The 20718-nt window shown below is 46.1% G+C and overlaps 1 protein-coding gene across 2 annotated transcripts in view; it reads left to right on the top strand.

Moving 5' to 3' along the window:
* Positions 1-20718, top strand: part of MTMR6 (myotubularin related protein 6) — a 592867-nt gene that overhangs the window by 368917 nt on the left and 203232 nt on the right. For both annotated transcript variants that reach the window (XM_085621607.1, XM_085621606.1), the window contains one exon: positions 9889-10017. In XM_085621607.1, coding sequence (XP_085477733.1) covers positions 9889-10017 — 129 coding nt within the window. The remainder of the gene's footprint in view (positions 1-9888; positions 10018-20718) is intronic.

The following is a 20718-nucleotide window of genomic DNA, read 5'->3' as shown; positions in this document are numbered from 1 at the left end:
TATTCCCTCCCTTTTATGGCTACCCAATTACGACAGGCTGGCGGAAGACCACCTCTCTTCGTTCCATCAGGTACTGCTGGCTCTCTTGGCCAAGGAAGCCATAGAGAGGGTGCCAGTATCACAAGTAGGTCTTGGTTGCTATTCCTGCTACTTTCTGGTGACCAAGAAAAACGGAGGCCTTCATCCTATTCAAGACCAAGGTCACCTCAATCTCTTACTGAACAAGCATTGCAATGCAATAGGTCTCGTATTTACAGAAGTTTAAGCTATTGTTATTTACAAAGGCAATAGCTCAAACCCTTGTAAATGCGAGACCTATTTCACTTCAAAGAAGCGGCCCCCATTATCCGGGGCTGCTTGAAAGTGAACACTGGCATGGCGCGCTGAATGTAAGTAAAGCACATCGTGCCTGCAGTAGGAGAAACTCATAAAAAAATAGTACTTATAGATTAAATAAGACATATCCTGTCACGACAGAAGTGAAAGGTCCAGTCACCATGGAATGTTACAAATGAAAACAAGGCGGTACTAAGGAGGGACTAACAAGCCTAATAACGAATCAGAAGCCAGCATTTACGAAGGACAATGACACAAACCAATGAAAAATATGGGCGGAGACTGGGACGGAATTGAATTACATATTCCAGTTCAGCATGCCTCGCAGAGCAGCGCATGTGCTGTCCAGCTCAAAAAGGAGCAATTCAAACTGCTTGCTCAAGTGTTGTTTGTCCTCGACTCTGGAGATTGGATGGAATCGTTGGACTTGCAGGATGCATATTTCCACTTCCCTGTCCTGCCTGTTCAAAGACATTACTTGTGGCTCATGTTGACCCAAGAGCACTTTCAGTTTGCCGTGCTCCTCTCTGGCCTTGCCAGCTCTCCTCAGGTGTTCAGGAAAATAATGCAGGGGTTGCGGCTCATCTGCAGAGGTCAGGGGTTCCAGTTTTTCCCTACATTGATGATTGGCGGTTGAAGACGGCCTTGTCCCAAGCAGTCGTCGCCCGCCTCCAGACTATTGTGAACCTTCTGCACTCGCCGCGGTGCACTATCAACGTGCTGAAGTCACACCGGACTCCCTCTCAGACACTCCCTTTCTTTGGAGTTGTTCTGGACACATTGCAGTTTCCTCCCAAGTGGGGAGTCCAGAATATTCAGGCTATGATACTAATATTTTAGATCTCTATGCTGGATTTAGGTGAGAAAGACCCTGAGGTTGTTGGGCCTCGGATCTCCTACATCCTGCTTGTAACTCATGCCCTTGGGTATACTTGTGCTCTGCATTGGGATCTCAGGTCCCAGTTGGTGCAGTATCAGGGAAATCTCTCTGACATGGTCCAGATCTCGGATGGCACTGCATAAAATCTGCAGTGGTGGCTGACCAACTGCAATTGGTTAAGTGGCAGACCCTTCTCTCTTCCCAACCGGAGCTGACTGTAGTGACAGATGCATCACTTCTGGGCTGGGCGGCCATATTGGAGAGGTGGAGATCAGAGGACTCTGGTCTCCGGCGGAATCCGGGCTCCATATCAACCTGTTGGAGCTTTGGGTGATCTATTTGGCATCAAAAGCCTTTCTTCCTTCAATCAGGAGAAGACTAGTACAAGCGTTCACGGACAACACCACCGCCATGTGGTACTACAACAAACAGTGTGGAGTGGAGCCTTTTTCAAGAGGCACTGCGCCTCTAAGTGGCTGGAACACCAAGGCATATCCCTAGTATTTCCTGGCAGGCTTTCTGAACACCAGAGCGGACAAACTCCACCATTGATGCCTTAGTGGATCACGAATGGCATCTCACTCCGGAGGTGGCGCAAGGCCTCTTTCAAGAGTGTGGAGAGCCTTGGTTAGATCAGTTTGCCACGGCAGAGAACGCGCAATGTCAGCAGTTTTGCGCGTTGAAATTTCCTAGGCAGCTCTTCCTGGGGACACTTTTTGTCTTGAGAGAAGCCCTTTACAGAGTTCCGCCAATAATATTCCTGCCCAGATTTCTCAAGAACATCAGGAGCGACTGGGCCCAAGTAATTCTTGTGGCTCCTGATTGGGCACCGTGAGTCTGGTACCCCGAGCTGCTGAGCATGAGCATCAGTCCTCCGATCAGTCTGCCTCTTTGGGGATCTTCTGTTGCAGCAACAGGGCAGGGTCCTGCACCCAAACCTGAAAACGCTTTGCCTTCATGCATTGAGATTGTGCAGCGACAATTGACAGCTTTTGACCTTCCACATGAAGTCTGCAAAGTTATTTTGCAGCCTGGAGTCACTCCACCGAGACGCCTGCCGCTGGAGCAGGTTTGTGGTATGGTGTGCGGATAAACATGTTGGTCTTCTAGCTGCACACCTTTCCCAGGTTCTTCTGTTTATTCTTTCCGTGGTACAGCATGTCTCTGCTTTGGGCACATTAAAGGGTTAACTTTCTATAATTGCGGCGGTTGCCAGGCTCGCCATCCCTTTTCAAACCCCCTATTGTAAACCGGTTCCTGAAAGGTCTCCAGCATATGTTCCCACCAATGTTTTTTATTATGACCCAGTTTGACCTAAATTTGGTTCTTACAGTTCTGATAACTGCTCCCTTTGTGCTGCTCCACAACTGCCCACTCAGACTTCTCATGATCAAAATGGCCTTTCTAATGGTGATAGCATCTGCCAGGAGGGTATGTGACTTACAGGCACTGTCAGCAAGCTCTCCATACTTTTCCTTCTACCCAGACAAGCTAGTCCTTCAGACTAGAGCATCTTTTTGCCGAAGATGTAACTCCTTTCCATGCAGGCCAGTCCATCCCTCCGCCTACCTTTTACGCTTCGTCTCACCCCTCTAAAGAAGACGAGACTCCAATGGCTAGACCCAAATAGAGCGTTGTCATTCTACCTTGATCATACTCATGAGTTCAGAGTGGACAGTTTACTCTTTGTGGGGTATGTCGGAGCCAAGAAAGGGAAGGCGGTGCAGAAGAGGACCGTCTTGGGATGGTCTGCATTAAAATTGGCAGAAAAGCAACCTCCTGAAGGTTTGAGTGCTCACTTTACCAGAGCCAAGGCTATGATCACTGTGTTAGCTCGCGGAGTTCCTCCCTGGATATTTATCAGGCAGCAACATGGACTTTCTTGCACACGTTTACGAAACATCAAGACCGGCCAGGACAGTCCGGTCAAGCGTGGCAGTCACTTTGCTTGTTTGGTCCTACAGGACTTTTTAATCTAATCCGTGTTGCAACCGCACCTCAGGGGAGGTATCGCTTGAGTATCTATTCTGAGGTAAGGAATCTACAGCTTTATCAGATGAATAAGTTACTTACCTTTGGTAACACCTTATCTGGTAGATGGTAGATATTCCTTACCAATCTTCCTTGCTCTGTGAACAAATTATAGTGTGGAGGGTTTACCTTTTTAAGGGCCCTACATTCACCCACAGGAATTCCTTGTGACTTCGCGCTTCTGGCTCAGAAAGGCGAGAAAAGAACCTGACGTCAGCATGCTGTGGTGGCACCTATGTAGGCACCATGCATGCCATTTCCGACGACGCCATGCAGAGCCGAATGACACCACCTACTGGCAGGCAGGTGTACTGGTTGTCAAACGTTTCTGGAACCAGTCTGACAGCTGGAAATTATTCCAAGGTAAGAATCTGCGGCCAGATAGATTCTCTATCAGATAAGGCGTTACCGAATGTAAGTAACTTATTCTTCAGTCATATAAATGTTTTCTTCGATTACATACATGCTTACTTAGCTATGAAAATTGAATTTCCCCCTCATTAAGGACCCTCACGATCTGAAATACATTGGGCCATAAAAATATGGTTAGTATCAACAATGTGATTTGACATCGGATTTTGCTGAATCAACATCATAAAGTAATTAAAGGAGGTATATTTGATTTCCAAAATAATGTAATTAGTATGTATTTGAAGAAAACAGTTATATGATGCAAAGGATTGGAATCTGAATATGATAAATGAAATTATGAACTAATAATCAGGATTACTACATTCCATGTGTATGTATAAATCATTTTTCGGGCTAGATATCATCTGCCATAAAGGCTGTCCGTTTTAAGACTATTTATACATGGTTTAGCAATAAATACTGACACTTTGTGTACCAGGAAGGAGACCACACGAAGACGGCATGTCGATAATATGATACAATGATATCCCTCAAGAACTCCTTTTCTTCATTGTTGCAAATCTTTACTAAAGCCTTCGCAAGTACCTCCTGTTCAATGGGGCATTACTGGTGATAACATAGCTCTAACCCTTCCCTCCTCTTCACTGAATCGGGGATATTCAGGATATTACTGTGATCTTTCAAGAGGAAGCTTGGATTCCAGTCCTGACAGTGTTTTGCTTGTTGGCTTCCTGTATCTTTCTGGTCACACATGCATGCACACAAGTGAGTGCAGGACTCCAAAGGGGTCATGGGATGCTACTCTCGCTACTTCCTCATGCAGAATAAGCAAAGGAGGCCCCAGGCCTATGCAACATTTCCAGCCATTGAATGCCTTTCTGAGGAATAGGAAGTTCAGAATGCTCACTCTGATGCAGATCCTCTTTACTCTGACTCCTGGAGACTAGATGGTGTTCATTGGACTTACCGGACATATGTTTTCTATACACCAGTCATGCAGTCCCACAGATGCTACCTGTGGTTCACAGTGGGTTTAGACCACTTCCAATTTGCTGTGCTGCTTTTCGGCTTTACCTTGGTCCCTCAGTGTAGGAAAGAGCCCCTTTTTGCATGGTTGCCCCCCACTTTTTGCCTGATGTTGATGCTCTTTGACTGAGTGGGCCCTGGGCTCCTGCCAACCAGGTACCCAGGGCCTATGTTCTTTCCCTAAAACTGTACTTTGTGCCCCCAAATTGGCCCCTCTGTGGCCACATGTAAGTAAGTCCCTTGTAAAAGGTACCAAGGGCCTGTGACCAGAGACATACTCTAAGGGCTGCAGCACTTATTGTGCCACCCTTAGAGGTCTTGTACCTTAACACCCACACACTGCCATTGTAGGCTGAGTGTTTTGGTGCAGAGAAAAGTGAAGAGTTGTCATGGCACACATCTCTGTGTGCCATGCCTACAACCCACTGCCTATGTCATAGGTCAGCCACCCCTCTAGCTGGGTACACTATGCCACTGGTGAGGGTACAGGTTCATGAGCCCTGTACCCCCACAGTGTCTAAGTCTATTCTTAGACATTGTAAGTGCAGTGAAGCCATAAAGATGGTCTGGGAGTTGGTAATTATGAACTGAACAGCACAATAATGACTTTTCAGAAATCTGGGAAGTTTGTTATCAAACTTCTCAGCACATCAAACCCACACTGATGCCAGTGTGGGATTTCATGTAAAATGTACTCGGAGGGCATCTTAGAGATGCCCCCTGAAAAACGACCTATCTCTAGTGTCTTGGCTGACTGGCTGCTCGCCAGCTGCCACCCCCAGACATGTTTCTGGACCCCTGGGTCGTGGGCCTCCTGCTCTCGGGATCCTGAAACAAAGCACATCCGGGGCAGAGGTGCCAAGCCTTCTCCTCCAGGATGGGCAGGGTCCACGAAGGGGAATGCTTGCCACCTTTGTGAGCTACCGCAGCCATTTGCTGCTCCCAGCAACTGCCCCCCACCGGTTCTGACCCCCACTTTGGGCCGGAGAATCAGTAGGAAAACCAAGATAGGAGGAGAAGTGTGCCCACCTTTGCCAACTCCACACCTCAGGTGGGCGAGGCGAAGCACAATTCACAGTCCCCGCCAGCTTGAAGATGAAGGGGACCCAGCCGACCAGAGTAAGGCTTATGCCCCTCCCACTGGAGGGTGGCATAATGGGGGGGTACTCACCCCAAGGAAAGGACCCATTGGTCCCAACCTTTACCTACCTGAAACACCCCTAAATTTAGTATTTAGGCGCAACTCTGAACCTTGCCTCCTCAGACAAGAAGAAACCAGAAGAAGGACCGAAGAGCTGTGCTGGAGGAAGAAGAGGAGGACACCAACTGACTTTGCCCCAGCCCTACCGCCCTGTCCCGACCTCCTCCAGCGAAATACTGGTGTGTCCTGCTGCCACCAGCCCCCCAGAACCCGGAGGACCTGTCCTGCCTTCCCCAACCAGACTTTGTGTCCCGTGAGCTCCGGATTTGCTCACCAACAGACTCTGGTTTCAGCCAAATCCACGAATCTGCACCTGACGCCCACTGCCTAAGTTTGAGTGGCCCAACACCTGGGATCTGGTGATCCCTGACCTACCTCAAGTCTCCTGATGGCGCCTGTCGCCCCTTTCTGGAGGATTTCCGCGACCGGAGTCGGTAACAAAAACCCGACGCCAAAAGACACCGTTGCACCCGACGCCCCAGCTCTTGGGTGGCCCAACCAATGGTGTCCCGGCATCCCACAACATCCCAACTTAATCTCCAACCGGTGACCACCTCCAGAAGATCTTCGCGCCCGAACCTGCAGTGTTTGTTCAGACCGGAGAATCCCCATTGAAAGTAACAGGGCACCCGACGTTACAACAGCACCCTGCACCCGGCTGCCCTAGTGCCGCTGTGGGTGCACCTTGTGTGCGAACTTGTACCTCCCTTTGCCCTGAGATTAAATTCAGGAGCTTTGCTCCCTCAACCTTGTTACCTGCTTGTGAGCAGCCACTGACCAGAAGCTCCCTATCCCCTCATTGGATAACATTGGGCCTCAGCACTCTGCACCCGGCCGCGTGCCGCTGAGGGTGCTCTTTGAGTGCATCCTTGACCCTGGGGGAATCCTTGTTCTAACCCGAGAAACACAGAAAAACATCTGACACGTGTTTTGTCGAAAGATGATTTTTTTCAAGGCTCATATGTATTCCGAAACAAGGTAGAACAGTTAGAAGCACAGCGTATCAAAGTGCCACAAAAGAGTCCTTGGAGCCCCAACGACTAGATCTATCTAGAACAAATAGATCATCTCTCCCTATGACCTATGGGTCTATTTTATCTAGTGTAATGGTAGCACTCCCCACACAAGTAAATGGGGGCTGTGTAGACCAGGGCTAGAGTCGGCCCGATGTGGAGACGAGTGACTTCACAAGACAACAGCAGAAGCCTCCATTCATTGACTTCTCCCTTGGGAAGGCTTTAAGCTTGGGAGGGGCCAATGAATGGAGGCTTCTGCTGTTGTCTTGTGAAGGCATATGAGCCTTGAAAAAGTATTCTTTCAGCTAAACACGTGGCGGCTGTTCTTTTTCACCTGATACTGACCTGTGTGTCAACCAACCTTGGATTCTATGAAAATTACACGTTGGATCAGCTACATTGACAGACCAAAAATACAATATTTGTGTAGTGCTTTGGATTTTGTCAATTTTATTAATATATGGAATTTATTTTTTCATATATTTAGTCACACTAATTAGGTGGCTTAGTGACTGTCCATTGTAACACACGTTACTGCTATATTAGATGTACTTGCCATAGATTTTCTTTGGATGTGCAAGCAGTCTTGTATTACCACTACCATCTTATATTCTTACCTTTCACTTTTATGTATCCCTGAACAACCCTCTAATTAATCACCAGTTGTGATGCATTTTTGAAGGTGTTGACAAATGTTTCCTCCAAAGCCATTTGTCATACAATAGTAGGACCTATTTTCCATACCTACATTCCACATGTGCGCTCCTTTTGAGCTTATGCACAGTTGCTCACTACATCTTCTGCCAATCAGAACAGTCTTTCCTGTCGCCATCACTTCTGTGCTCTCTTGAGGGATTGAGTCACTCTATGGGGCTTCTATGCACCACTTTTTTCCCCAGACAGTTTGGTGCTGAGGACTCAGGCTGTCTTTCTGTCAAAGTTGTTATCACCCTTCCATGTTGGCCAGTTAAGTAACCTGCTGACGTTTTTTGTTTTACCACACTCCTCAAAACAGGAGCAAGAGGGGAAGCTCTATTAACTTCCCCCTTGAGAGAGCTTTAAGCTTCTACACAGACCGTACGAGAGACCATAGTGTGGATGATCAGCTCTTTATCGAATGTACAGGAACCAAGAGAGGCAAAGCGGTGTAGAAAAGGACTGTCCAGGTGGATATTCCTCTGCATTAAAATTTGCTATGTACTGGCTGAGAAGGAACTCCCCAAGGCCTGCAGATTCATTCCCCCGGGTGTCACGTGGCGGTATTAGGCCCTGTTAAGAAACGGCATTTTACATGCTCATGTTCTTAAGTTGCTTTCCCTCCCTTAACACCGTGGCATTTGACACACATTAATTTGCATTCATATACAGGATAACATTCTTCAAACTCAGTTTTTGTTTACAATACCACTTCCTAGGCACTGTATCAGAACACCTTGAACATTCTGTACAAGGGCTAAGTTCAGCACGCAAAAAGTTATTTGTTTTTGGCTGCTCTGCAACACACTAGAATAAACAACAGCCTGACTGGGGCTACGACATGGTAACATGGAGGAATTCCAACTCAGCTGTTTCCTGTCCCCTCATGCGAGGAATGCCGTCCAACTCTACACCAAGACGGGCAGCTTACTGACACTAACCCACAGGTAATGGGGACTTAGACCACCTGATAGAGATTTGGCAGTTTCGCACACCCTAGACATGATAGGCTAGGATGCGCTAGGTAGGAGTACATTATATTACAGTGCTTGTATGCAAGTACATGTTTTCTGTAATAAGCACAATGGTTGAACTATTTATCTTTTTCACCATTCTCAAAATGCTAGGAGTACAGATGGTGCATTGTGAGCTAACAGGACTATAGACCAAAAATTCCAGACGCACAGTTTTAATTAGGAAAATGTAAGCCGTACGACACAGGGCCTAGACCGCTGCAATGGCAGTTGTGGACATTTGCCAGGCTGTAATGTGGGTGTTTGTGCCCACGTTCACGAAAAAGCTACTGCCTAGACAGTCGGGTCCCATAGGAGGGACATTCAGATCTGAGGTCACTCCTCAGACTTTCCACCTTCGGGAGTTATTGTTGTCGTATCCACTCTAAAGGTAAGGGATTTGCAGTTAGAAGTAACCATCAGAAGAAGTATTTATTACCTTTGGTAATGCGCTTTCTGGTGGATTCAGTATCTAATCGCAGATTCCTCACTGCCCTGTTCAGGGCTGTGAACTCCTGAACATTATTAAAATAAGGTTCCAAATTAACTTTTGGCAAACTGTCTTCTGCAATTTGTTTAAAGTGTGTCATATCTGAGCTCTCGGAAGGAGAAAGATTAAAAAACTGATTTCAGCATGCAGGATTGTCGCTTATATGTTTATCTCCTCAGCCACTTCGGGAGCGGTGTGTAGTAACTATGGAGGCATGCAGGTCCACCTTCTGGTGAGTGGGGAGTATTGCCTAAAAAAGTCCCCGGATCCAATCTGATGCCTATGAGTATTGTAAGGTGAGGAATCTGCAGTTAGATAGACTATCTACCATGGGACCATTACTGAAGGTAAGTAACCTGTTCTTTTGAACTACAGCTTCTTTTGAAACACAATGAAAAGGCAAACTGCATGAAAAACGTATTGTAACCTGTTACAGGCTCCTTATTGCTGTTTATTTTTAAAGAGGTTTGGGGAAGAGTAATGGCAAGATGAGATATTCCATACCGTACTTTGAGGCCATCACAAATCACTTTGGAGTTCAATAACCTTGTTAAGGCCTGCTGGTTTCAGGCTCATTTCTGTAAGACCTTTGAAGTAAGTCGTTACTTGCAGTATTCTCTGTAGGGAGCACTTTATTCCATAAATATTAGCCAAGCAAGACTGTGCGAAATCGACAATCACCATTTCTCAATACTGTGCACCTGCTTCAATGAATGTTCTATCTGTGTGCTGTACATTGACTCAATTGGGTTGGATATAGCAAGTGGAATTTGATTTTAAACCAGAAAAGTTTTTGTAGTTAACATAATTAATGTTTGTTTCTCTAGATCTGTGAAACATATCCTAGAGAACTTTATGTTCCCAGAACTGCAAGCAAGCCCATAATTGTTGGTAGTTCCAAGTTCAGAAGCAAAGGACGATTCCCTGTGCTGTCATACTATCATCAAGAAACACAGGTATCTATAACCAGTTCTGTTCCCCATCAGAGATAATTTATAGACAATTATTTATTTGTCAACAAGGTTTGTAACCCAGGATCACAGTGGAAGGTCCTAGGAGTATCTGATCACTTGTTGTATGTAGCCTCAGGAGAGTCCCAAAGAGTTTCTCACTATAGTCCACGAGTCCTCCAGTGTTCCAGCTAACCACACATCTTGCATCTTATAACATAGTCCACAAATTCACTCATATAGAGACACAACAGTGACTAAAGCGAGTTCATGTGTACACCCAATTCTGAAACCTGGTCTTTAGCAGATCACCGGGGCCTAGCAAACCCAACTACATTTCTTCTTTGCACTCATCAGGTCAGCAATTTCAATCTGGACTACTTCCACCGCTTCCTTGCTTTCTACATTAACATCAAATCTAGAAATCTAAGTAATGTTCCAAACCTTTCTTCCTCCTACTCGCACTTTTTATTGCAAACCATTTAATACCTTTACTGTTTCAGAATGTAGACATGCACACTTCTTTCATTCCATATACTCTTCTCCCATTCCATATACTCTTCTCCCACTTTTACGATTGTCACTCTTACAAACTTGAAACAATAGTGCTGCTCATTTTTTGAAGCTAAAGTTGATTCTATCGCAATTTTTCTTCCTCCTGTTACATATACTGATTTCTGCTCATGCGCTCTGGACACAGCCTGATATTGAGCTGCCACATCATTACACTTTGATCTGTGTTTTCCAGGTTGTGGCATGTGAATATGCTACCAGCATTTATCCACCTTAGCCTTTCGCTCTTTACCACACACTTTTACCATCTAACTAGACGTCACGATAATCATCCTGTTCAATCTCCCCTGCGTACAGTTTGTTTTCGGGTGAAAGAATGAAGCTATTGGATGGTTCATATCGTTCGTTTTTTTAAGCCGAACTCTTTCCACTCTGTGGTCCCTTGAACCTTCTTGTCTGTTAATAAAGTCCAGGGAAAGCCCTCTCTGGAAAGCTTTACTCTGCTTCTGTCATAGTGCTTCTTGTGACAAAAACCTCTGGGCATCTTGAGTATTGGTCTGCCAGGACTTCATGAACCCTTGTACCCTGCCTCCAGCACCTGTACGTTCTAACACATTCATGATAACTCTTTCCCACAGCATTGTTGCTAATTCTACATGTCTCAAATGATTTGTGTAGAACTCAGTCTTGTCACCCTCTGTGCATTTGCTGCAGTCTGACACAGTAGTACTTAGGGACACACTCATCCGTGGCCAAAAGTTCCACTCTGCTCAGTGCCAGTCAGTCCTAAGTGATCAGCATTCGCTGTAGACAGTAGCATTCCCTTTGTTTCCATTGGTGGATCATCGAATACAGTCTTCAACTCCATCCGCAAGACTGGTTTGTAAGATTGAAAAAGGCCATGAATGTTGCCCATATAGCAGCTTTACAGCATCCCTTGTTACCAGATGACCTTTCCACCATAAATGTTTTTGGTCCGGTACGTGTCTACTGTTCTGCCCACACAAGATGGCATCTAGGATCCTAGAACCACACTGGTCCTTCTCGCCACATGACAAGACCATTTCGACACCCAAGCAGTAATTGATACACTAGTCTTTGTTAAGTTGCAGTATCCAGGATCCTTTTTTGTGAAGAAGTGTAAAGTTAAGTAACAAACTTATTTTCCCAGGCTCTGCATCTGGGTAGCTTGTTCCCTGTTGGAGAAGAGGCTAAGCTTTACTCTCAGTTTGAGAGCTAGCTTGGAGATGCCCACACAGCCTATCATCTGGTGCACAACAGAGGTGCTGATTGTGATGGAGTTCGCATGAAGGTGCTGTATCGGGCTATGCTTGGAGCACCAGCCCCAAGGTAAAGCACAGATCTAAATCTGCTGGTGACACTTGCTTTTCAACACCTAATACTGGCAGTGCTCCCGAGTATTCCAGAGACCCACCACACCGTAGACACTTTTATGGTGTCTCTGAGGGCTAAGAAGGTCAGTGTCATCAGTTTGTTCTCAGATGTCCCTGGTACATCAAAGATACAAGAATCCTCACAAGCGGTCTAAACATAAACACCAATGTTGTGGAATACTGGAGATGCTTACACGTCTGTGTTCCGTCCAACAAATCTCCCACCCTAGCATCAGATACCCACCAGGCTCTCCTAAAGAATGTTCTTTCATATGCTTCAAAACGTTTGGCGGGATAACACCTTGTGCAGAAATCTCCATTGGCCCCACTTCCCAATTGCACCCTGTTCAAAACCAATGGCATCTAGTCAGTCAGTGATGGTACACCTCTGCACCTGGCATCTTGAGGGATCACCAATTTGCTCTTGACGGTGGACCTCATCCATCAGAAACTTTTAATTTAGGGATGAAATTCTTTCAGAGGGGAAATATATTAAAGGCAGCTTATTAAGACTGCTGACAATTTAAAGAAAGAGCAGTGATGTTGGTAATAATGGAGCTGGTGCAGTGGCATCTGGGCTCACGGATATGACAGGCCCACTGTACTCGGATTATGGTTTTCATTAACTATTGACTGGTGTGGGCCACATAGGCCCTTTTTGAGTTCTGGCTTTAGCCAAGACCTTTCGATTTTACTAAAATTATAGGTATAATATAGTTACTCAGGGGTACTTTCAGCCGCATCTCTTCATCCGTTAATCTGTTGCTATCATTCACATTTTGCTTCCGGCCACTACAGCATACAACACCGGGCAGTGGTTCAGGCTACTTCAGCCACTGGGTAACTTCACTTTGAGTGACTACGTTTCGCTCTTTCACAAGGAGCACACCCACTCACACTAGTTTCCTACAATGCTAGTGTTTTTCTTTTCACTTTATAATTACTTTAGCGTTGTCTTTGTGTTTAGAGCCTGATGTGATAGAAGGACACCTTTATGTAAACACAGGACTCATTCCAGCTTTATCAGATCCAATCTTCAGCCAATCCTATAAATCCTTTGAGCTGCCTCGTTTATCTGACTGCTGCTATTTCATATCCACTCACATGAACTCTCAATATAAGCTAATCAGTTTGCTCTACCAATCTTCCATCCCTATCAATTTTTTTCTCTCCTTTTTTCTTTCTACTTTGCCGTCCTTTTCTTTTGCTTCTTTTTCTCCTCCTTGCCTTCTTCCTTTCATTACTTTTCTTTTGCTCTTCTTTCTTTTGCTCCTTCCTATTTTTGCTCCTTCCTTCTTTTATTCCTTTTTATCCTTCCTTTTGTTCCCTTTTATTTATTTACTAGAGTTTTATATAGCGCTGGCTAGACCCAGAGGTATCAGAGCGCTTTACATGAGGAGAGTTACATAGGTTACAAATTACATATTGTTACAGAAGGTACAACAGTTACAAGTTAAATTCTTAGGTTAATGGCGTGTAGAGGGGTAAGGGGGTAATGTAAAAGGGTGAGGGGAGGCAGAATTAAGCGGAGCATAGGCATAAGGATAGACAAAGCAGGCAGGTGGAGAGGAATTCAGGGGAGAGAGGAAGGGAAAAGGGGAGGTAGCCAAAGAATGAAGGAGGGAAGCGGAGGTGGAGCAGGTGGGGGACACAGCGTGGAGACGGGGAAGTCACTGTGTCTGACGTCTGGCTGGGTGGGACAGGGATCATTCTCAGTCCTCAGTTTTGTGTGATTCCCATTTTCACTGTGGACTCTCTCAGCAGGGTTGCTGAGACTCCAGGGCATAAGATGCTGGATCCCTCCTCAAAAAGGGGAGAGGAGTGCTTTAGTCACAGGTACACACTGAGGAATGAAGGAGGGAAGAGGTGGGGGAGGGGGTAGGAAACCCAGCAGGAACACAGTGTCCGACGACCGGCAGGGTAGGGGACGGCTCCCAGTGGTAAGGGGATCAGTCCCAGTCCTCCACTATGTGTGACACCCTTGTCACTGTGGACTCTCTCAGAGGGGTCTCTGAGACTCCAGGGCATAAGATGCTGGATCCATCCCCAACAAGGGAAGTAGGAGTGCTTTGGACAAGGGTATAGATTATAGGGGCCATTTAAGGGAGTAAAGCTGGTAGAGAAAGGCACTCCCTGTAAAAGGGTCTAATGGCATTGCCTCGTCCCACTTGGCTAGCGCCACGTTGACATAGCATCAAATCGCCAGGTTGGAAAGGAGGCGCTCTGTGTTGCTCGCAGTTGGATCCACCTAGTCTCCGTGCATGGAAGTGTCAATAGTGGAAGGATTGATGCAGTACTCTAGCCTGTTACTATGACAGCAGATCCTGCCTAAGAGGTAGTTTAGATTATCAGACCATCCTGGTCCAAGTTCCCTCTTATTTTCTTGCCTTATTTCTCAAAGGCAAGAGGCTGGCAGTCAATACTAGTCCAATTGACTTTTCTACATCTGTGTTAGCCAATGCCTTTTGATTTTACAATAATTATGTGTATTACATACTTACATATAGGGGTTTTTAGCCAGAATTCATCCATTAGTCTGTGGTTATGTTATTCACATTTTTCTTTCCCCTACTCCAGCATGCATCAAAGGGCAGTGTCAGTCCACTTCTGCCACTGGCTGACTTCAATATGACTTAGGGCAGGTTGCCCTTTCACAAGGAGCACATCCACACACAAGGTGTTTCCCTTCAGTGCCAGGGACTTTAATGGTAGTGTCAGCTTTTTTGAGACCCCAAAAACATGTTTGCCTTTAGTCAAAAAATGTTTTTATTGATGGGGGCCTGGCAGCTTCTTGAAAAATGAAGTTTTACAAAATCCATGAAAATGCAAAGCAATAATTGCCAAAAGGCTGGCAACCAATGCCAGACCGGTTGGCTTTGCCAGTTCGTATTATGGACAATGTCCCTGATAAGGAGGGTTCCCCATTGATCGATCTGCAGTGTCATACAGTAGCAGACAGACAGACACCACCATTACGACTGCATTGATGACCTACGTGTAGCTAGCTGTTGGCTTCAAGGTCACAAAATTGGAGGCTCAGTGAAAACAACATTGATGTACGCTACGTTTAGATAAGATCCTAATTTAAATGTGAGCCGAAAACCTCACCCAAGCAGGAGACATGTTTTGCAGTCTTGCTTATGCGGTTTATCCCATTAGTAAATGCGCTACCAGTACTTTAAGAGGTGATATAAGGGCCCAAAGATGCACGAATACTGACTATTGACATAATCTTGTCCCTAAGAGTGCACCTTTTGCTTACTAGAGTGTCCTAGTGGATTCAACTTCCAGATCTGATGCATGCGACTGCTGAATGAAAATAATTCATATGCAGACGTTAGTGTATGTTCCGTGGCAAAGGTGGTTGTCTTTCTTGTTGTACAGTCAGTCGCAGGTGTTATGAGCGGTCCATAACCGGCGTGCGGGTGCCGTACAGATATGCGCTGTCCGTGTTTGTGAATGCCCATTTCCAATTTGAACGAGGAAGTAAAAATAATGTATTGAAACGTTCGTCGCTAACACGAGTGTGCCACCTAGTGGAAGCCACTTAGATTTCACTTTGGTACGTTGATGAATAAAACAAATTTGACGGTCAAAGCTTACACGTTATTTTTTAACATAAAATTAGAATGGGAAAGAACGAAAAATGTGTTTATTTTAGTTTTATATTTCATGGAATTGTAAGGTATTTGTGAAAATAACGGGCATATAATATGCAATCCACCTACTGGAACTGAGGGCTCGAAGCAATGCTTTTTCAGTTGAAACGATGAGACATCCAGAGGCTCAGTCTTCACCATAATATTTATTACCAACTAGGTGAAAGCAAGCAGTCATCCCTCCGCTAAAAAGCTACTCAGGCGACGTGTAGCCTGTGGCTTACCATTGGCTTTTGACAGAGGTCAAATGTCAGAGGTCAAATGTCAGGCGCTGTCTACAGAAGAAGCGTATTGTTTACTTTCTTTTCTTTATCTGACTTCAAAGTGAGAGGATTTATGTGATAATCTTGCGTGCTACTGGGGGTAATTCTGAAGTGTGGTGGAAACAAATATTTTAATACCATCAAAACAAATCAATACACTAGGTGATGACATTTCCACACATTATAGTGTTTGCGCTGTATACTATTTATCATTAAAACTATGCCTGGGGAAGTGTAATGGTCATTTCAATTGAAGATGTGTTGTTTGTAATACCAGTGTGTTACCACACCATGCATACTCCACTCTGCAAAACTCCACACCACTGCACTCTACTCTGCACCACTCAATCTACGCCTCACCACCATACACCACTCCACACTGCGTCACTGTGCTCTACTCTGCACCATTTCACACTACGCCACTTCAGTTTGCTCCTCTCTACTTTGCAGTACTCTATGCCAAAGCACTCTACTGTGCTATACACCACTCCACTCTTTGCCACTCCACTCTTTGCCACGCCACTCTTTGCCACGCCACTCTTTGCCACGCCACTCTTTGCCACGCCACTCTATTTATCAACCCTGCACTCGGCACCAATGCACTCTACTTTGTACCACTCTACTCTGCCAGCGCACTCTATGCCATCCACTCTGTACCACTGCAGTCTGTGCCACGGCACTCCACTCTACCGTGCACCATTTCAGTCTACAGTCTATGCCACTTCCCCCTACTCCACTCTCCTCTACGCCACTGCAATCTATGCTGCACACCTCCTCCGTACCACTCTACTCTATGCCACTGCACTCCAGTCTAACCTCTGCACTCCTTGCCAATGCACTCTACACCACTTCACTCTACACATTGCACTCTATGCCAATCTTCACCACTGCACTCTGACACTAAACTCTGTGCCACTATACTCTACTCTGCAACACTCTACACTGCAACTCTGCGCCATTGCACTCTATACCACTCTGTTCTACTCTTCACCACTGTACTCTACACCAGTGTTTTCTCGGCCACTCTACTCTGCACCCTTATGCTACACTTCACTCTATGCCAATGCACTCTACGCCACTCTACTATACACCACTGCACTGACAGTTTATTCTGCACCTGAACTCTATGCCACTGCAGTCTACTCTGCACCACTACTCTCTATGCTACTTTATGACAATGCACTCTATGCCTCCACACCAGTTTACATTGCATCACTCCACTCTTTGCCACTGCCTCTACCCTCCACCACTCCACTCCGGTCTACGCTAACCCACTCTAATCTACTCTGCACCACTGCACTCTATGGTACTGCACTCTATGGTACTCTACTCTATGCCAATGTACTCTATGCCACTTCACTCAACTCTGAAACAATCCATTCTATGCCACTGCGCTCTACACCACTATATTCCACTCTGCACTATTCCACTCCGCGCCACTGTATTCTAGGCCAATGCACTCCACACACCTTTACTCAAAACGAATACACTATGCCACTGCACTGTATGCTACTATATACTACTCTGCAACACTATACTCTACGCCACTGCTCTCTGCACCACTTAACTCTATGCCACTGCACTATAAACCACTCTACTGTACACCACTGCACTCTACTCTTAATTGGTTGCAAAGTCTGCATTTTAAAACATCTTATGGCTTATGGGGTCAACCCACATGCTGCCGACATCTTTGTGTGGCCAGTAATTCTCAGGGAATAATAATAATAGTATTTGCTGGAGAGATCTGTGTTTTGTCCAGTTCCACTCCATGGCACAAACCAAATCAATCTCATCCTCAAACTTATCACTGCAACCCTCTTCTTTCAGGGGTAAATGTGACAAACAGTCTGCAATAATATTATGTTTTTTCTGGTACATATTCAATCTTACAATCCTAGTATTTAAAGGGATACTGCCACTTTCCTATCCTAGGAGTGGCCTTAACAGCACTCTTCGTAGTAAATCAACTCACCAATGGTTTGTCATTAGTACGCTTGTAAAGTGTGCACCCCAAACATGCATCTTAAAATGCTGTGCACCCCGCCATAATGCCAAGGCCTCCTTTTCTATGGTGGAGTGTGGAGTATGATAATTATGCCCCACGAAGTGCCCTAGAAGCAAAAAACATTACTTCTTCACTCCCAATCTTTCTCCTTTTCATTAAATCCGCACCTGCACTGGCATTGTTCACATTAGCCACAATAATACTGTCATCTCTTGTATCAAAAGGCTTGAAGATTGGCATTCTCAGTGTCGGACCTCACCGTCTTAAATGCCAATTGACATTCATCATCCCAAACATGCTTCACATTTTTTTTTCAATAATCTCCTAAACGAAGAAGTCTTGGCCACAAAATGTAGTAAACATTGTGAATAAAGTTCAGTAAGTCCCAACAAAGATATTAGCTGGTCTTTGTCTACATGTACAGGAACCTGTTCAGGGGCTTCCAGAATCTTGGTTTTAGATCCCATCCCGAGATACATGATGACTTAACTAAACCACACAATCCTTATTAGATTTACAATTATCAACTCGTCAAATAATGCATCCATAACTTCATCAACAGTCGTCTCAACCGGTCATCATGCTCGAACACATTGGTGCCATATACCAGCACGTTATCTTGAAAATATAGCACCCCCTCCAGATTCTTAAACATAAGTCTCATTATTATCTGGAATACTGAGTAGGCAGACACCAAACCGAAAGGCATATGTTTATAGCGATAAGCTCCTTCAGATGTTACAAATGATGTAAGATGCCTGGAATCCTCCATTAATTCCACCTGGTGCTAAGCAGCTGACTTGTCCATAGTAGTAAAGCTCATAGCAACATATCTGATATATTGGGCAATGGTTCTCTATCCACCGATATATTTAGATTAAGATCACACAAATTAACACAAAGTGATTTGCCACTTATACATGCCCCAAAACACATAAAGGTTTGGTGGCTTCTACAACGCTATTTTTTTTGATAAACAACTTTATTCATTTTACAAAAGAAAAGCACCAACCGATTCGCACCATATTGCAAAGATCGAGGATTACAAGCATGAGTTCTCAACACCCAACATGCAGACATTAATAGAGCAGAAAGAAGATGTAGACAGTCAAACCACTCTCCCAACCATTTCCCCCAAATTCTGCGATATTTCTTGAGACAACCACGAGCTGCATACATGACTTTTTTCTGTGTGGCGCACCAGTCCACTCCATTCCGCCAGTGCCCCACCCTTGGGGGCTCGGGGCATTTCCAAGGGGCCGCAATATCTCATTTAGCTACCACCATAGCTGTAGTAAAGAACTGTTTTTCGTTGCGCGACCCGTCCAGCCCATCGGTGATGCCCAGGAGCGTGTGTTTAGGGTTGTGTGGAACTTCCCACCCCAAGACTTCAGAGAGTTCCTCCTCGATGCACCGCCAAAATCCCACCAAGAGGGGACAAGCCCAAACCATGTGGAGGAAGTCAGCAGGTTCATGTCCACTCCTGGTGCAGGCTGAGGACGGACTAAGCCCTGCGTGATGAAGGCGTGCAGGGGTAAGATATGCGGCATGTAGATAGTAGAGCTGTACCAAGCGCAGCCTAGCGGAGGCAGTGACCGTTCTGGGGGCCATAAGGGCGTCCCGCCAGTCTTCTTCCTCCAAGGGACCCACCCAGTCCACCCATTGCGCCCGCAGTCGGTCCAAGGAAGTCGGGGTATTGTTAATCAGTGTACGGTAAATGCGGGAAATGCCACCCCTCCCCAAGTCCCCAAACATAATCTGGGCTTCAGGCGGGCTATGATCTGGCAACCTCGTGCCTGTTGTGAGATGTGAGCGTAGGGCATGTCGCAGCTGGAGGTAGCGAAAAAATTGTGAGGAATGCAGTGAGTACCTGGTCCGGAGATCTTCAAAGGAACGCATATGGCCCCCCACCCACACGTCCCCAAGCTGCGTGATGCCGATGAGGTCCCCAAAGCCCCGTCACCTCCTTGAGCCAGGTTCCGTGCCACAAAGGTGTACATTGGGTCAGTGTATGTGTCCAGTTGGTGTGTCGCAGAGCCGCCCGCCAAGCCAGTAACACCGAGCGCGTCACCTCTGGAAGACCGGCTGGAATCAGGGTCCCATATAGAAAGGATTGGATTCGAGCCAGGCCCATCTCCCCCAGTTCAAGCCTATAGGCCGGGTCAGACCACCCCCGTTGAACCAGTCATGTATGGAGAGAAGTAGTGTGGCTAAGTAGTATAGATAAAGGTGAGTCATCCCCAACCCCCTGTCGAACGAGGGGATCCTGCAAGTACCGAGCGCTAGTCTGGACCTACCCCTTCCCCACAAGAACTTGCTGGCTAAACCGTCAAGTTCACGGAACCAGGCCCTGGGAAAGCACGTGGGGGTGTTCTGAAGCATATAGAGAAAGCGGGGAAGCACCATCATTTTAAAAAGGACCACCCTCCCCATGGGGTTGAGGGGTAGCGACTGCCACCGCTGGAGATCCGTCCTGACCCGCTTCACCAGCGGAGTGACATTAAGGGCCCAGCTGAGTTCAAGCAGCAAGGCCACCCAGATCCCGAGGTATTTGAATGATTGACGGCGTAGAGGTATTTCGAGCTACCAGTCAAAGCATTCTCGCGGGAGGTGAAGGGGAACTAGGACCGATTTATTGGGATTCAATCGGAGGCCTGAGGCCTGTGCAAAGGACTGTAAGATACGTAAACAGTGGGGACCAGACCGGGCGGGATCCACCAGGTAGATAAGGACGTCGTCTGCATAGAGGGCGATTTTATCCGGTTCAACGTTGAGCCACTCCCAGCCCCGCACCTGATCGCAAGACCACATCAGTGCCGCCAAGGGTTCCATCACTAAGGCGAACAGTAAGGGAGAGAGGGGACATCCCT

The sequence above is a fragment of the Triturus cristatus genome, chromosome 8, assembly GCF_964204655.1.
Source record: "Triturus cristatus chromosome 8, aTriCri1.1, whole genome shotgun sequence".
Classification (NCBI taxonomy): domain Eukaryota; kingdom Metazoa; phylum Chordata; class Amphibia; order Caudata; family Salamandridae; genus Triturus; species Triturus cristatus.
The sequence above is the reverse complement of the archived record's forward strand: the minus strand, read 5'-3'. Positions and strand labels throughout refer to the sequence as shown.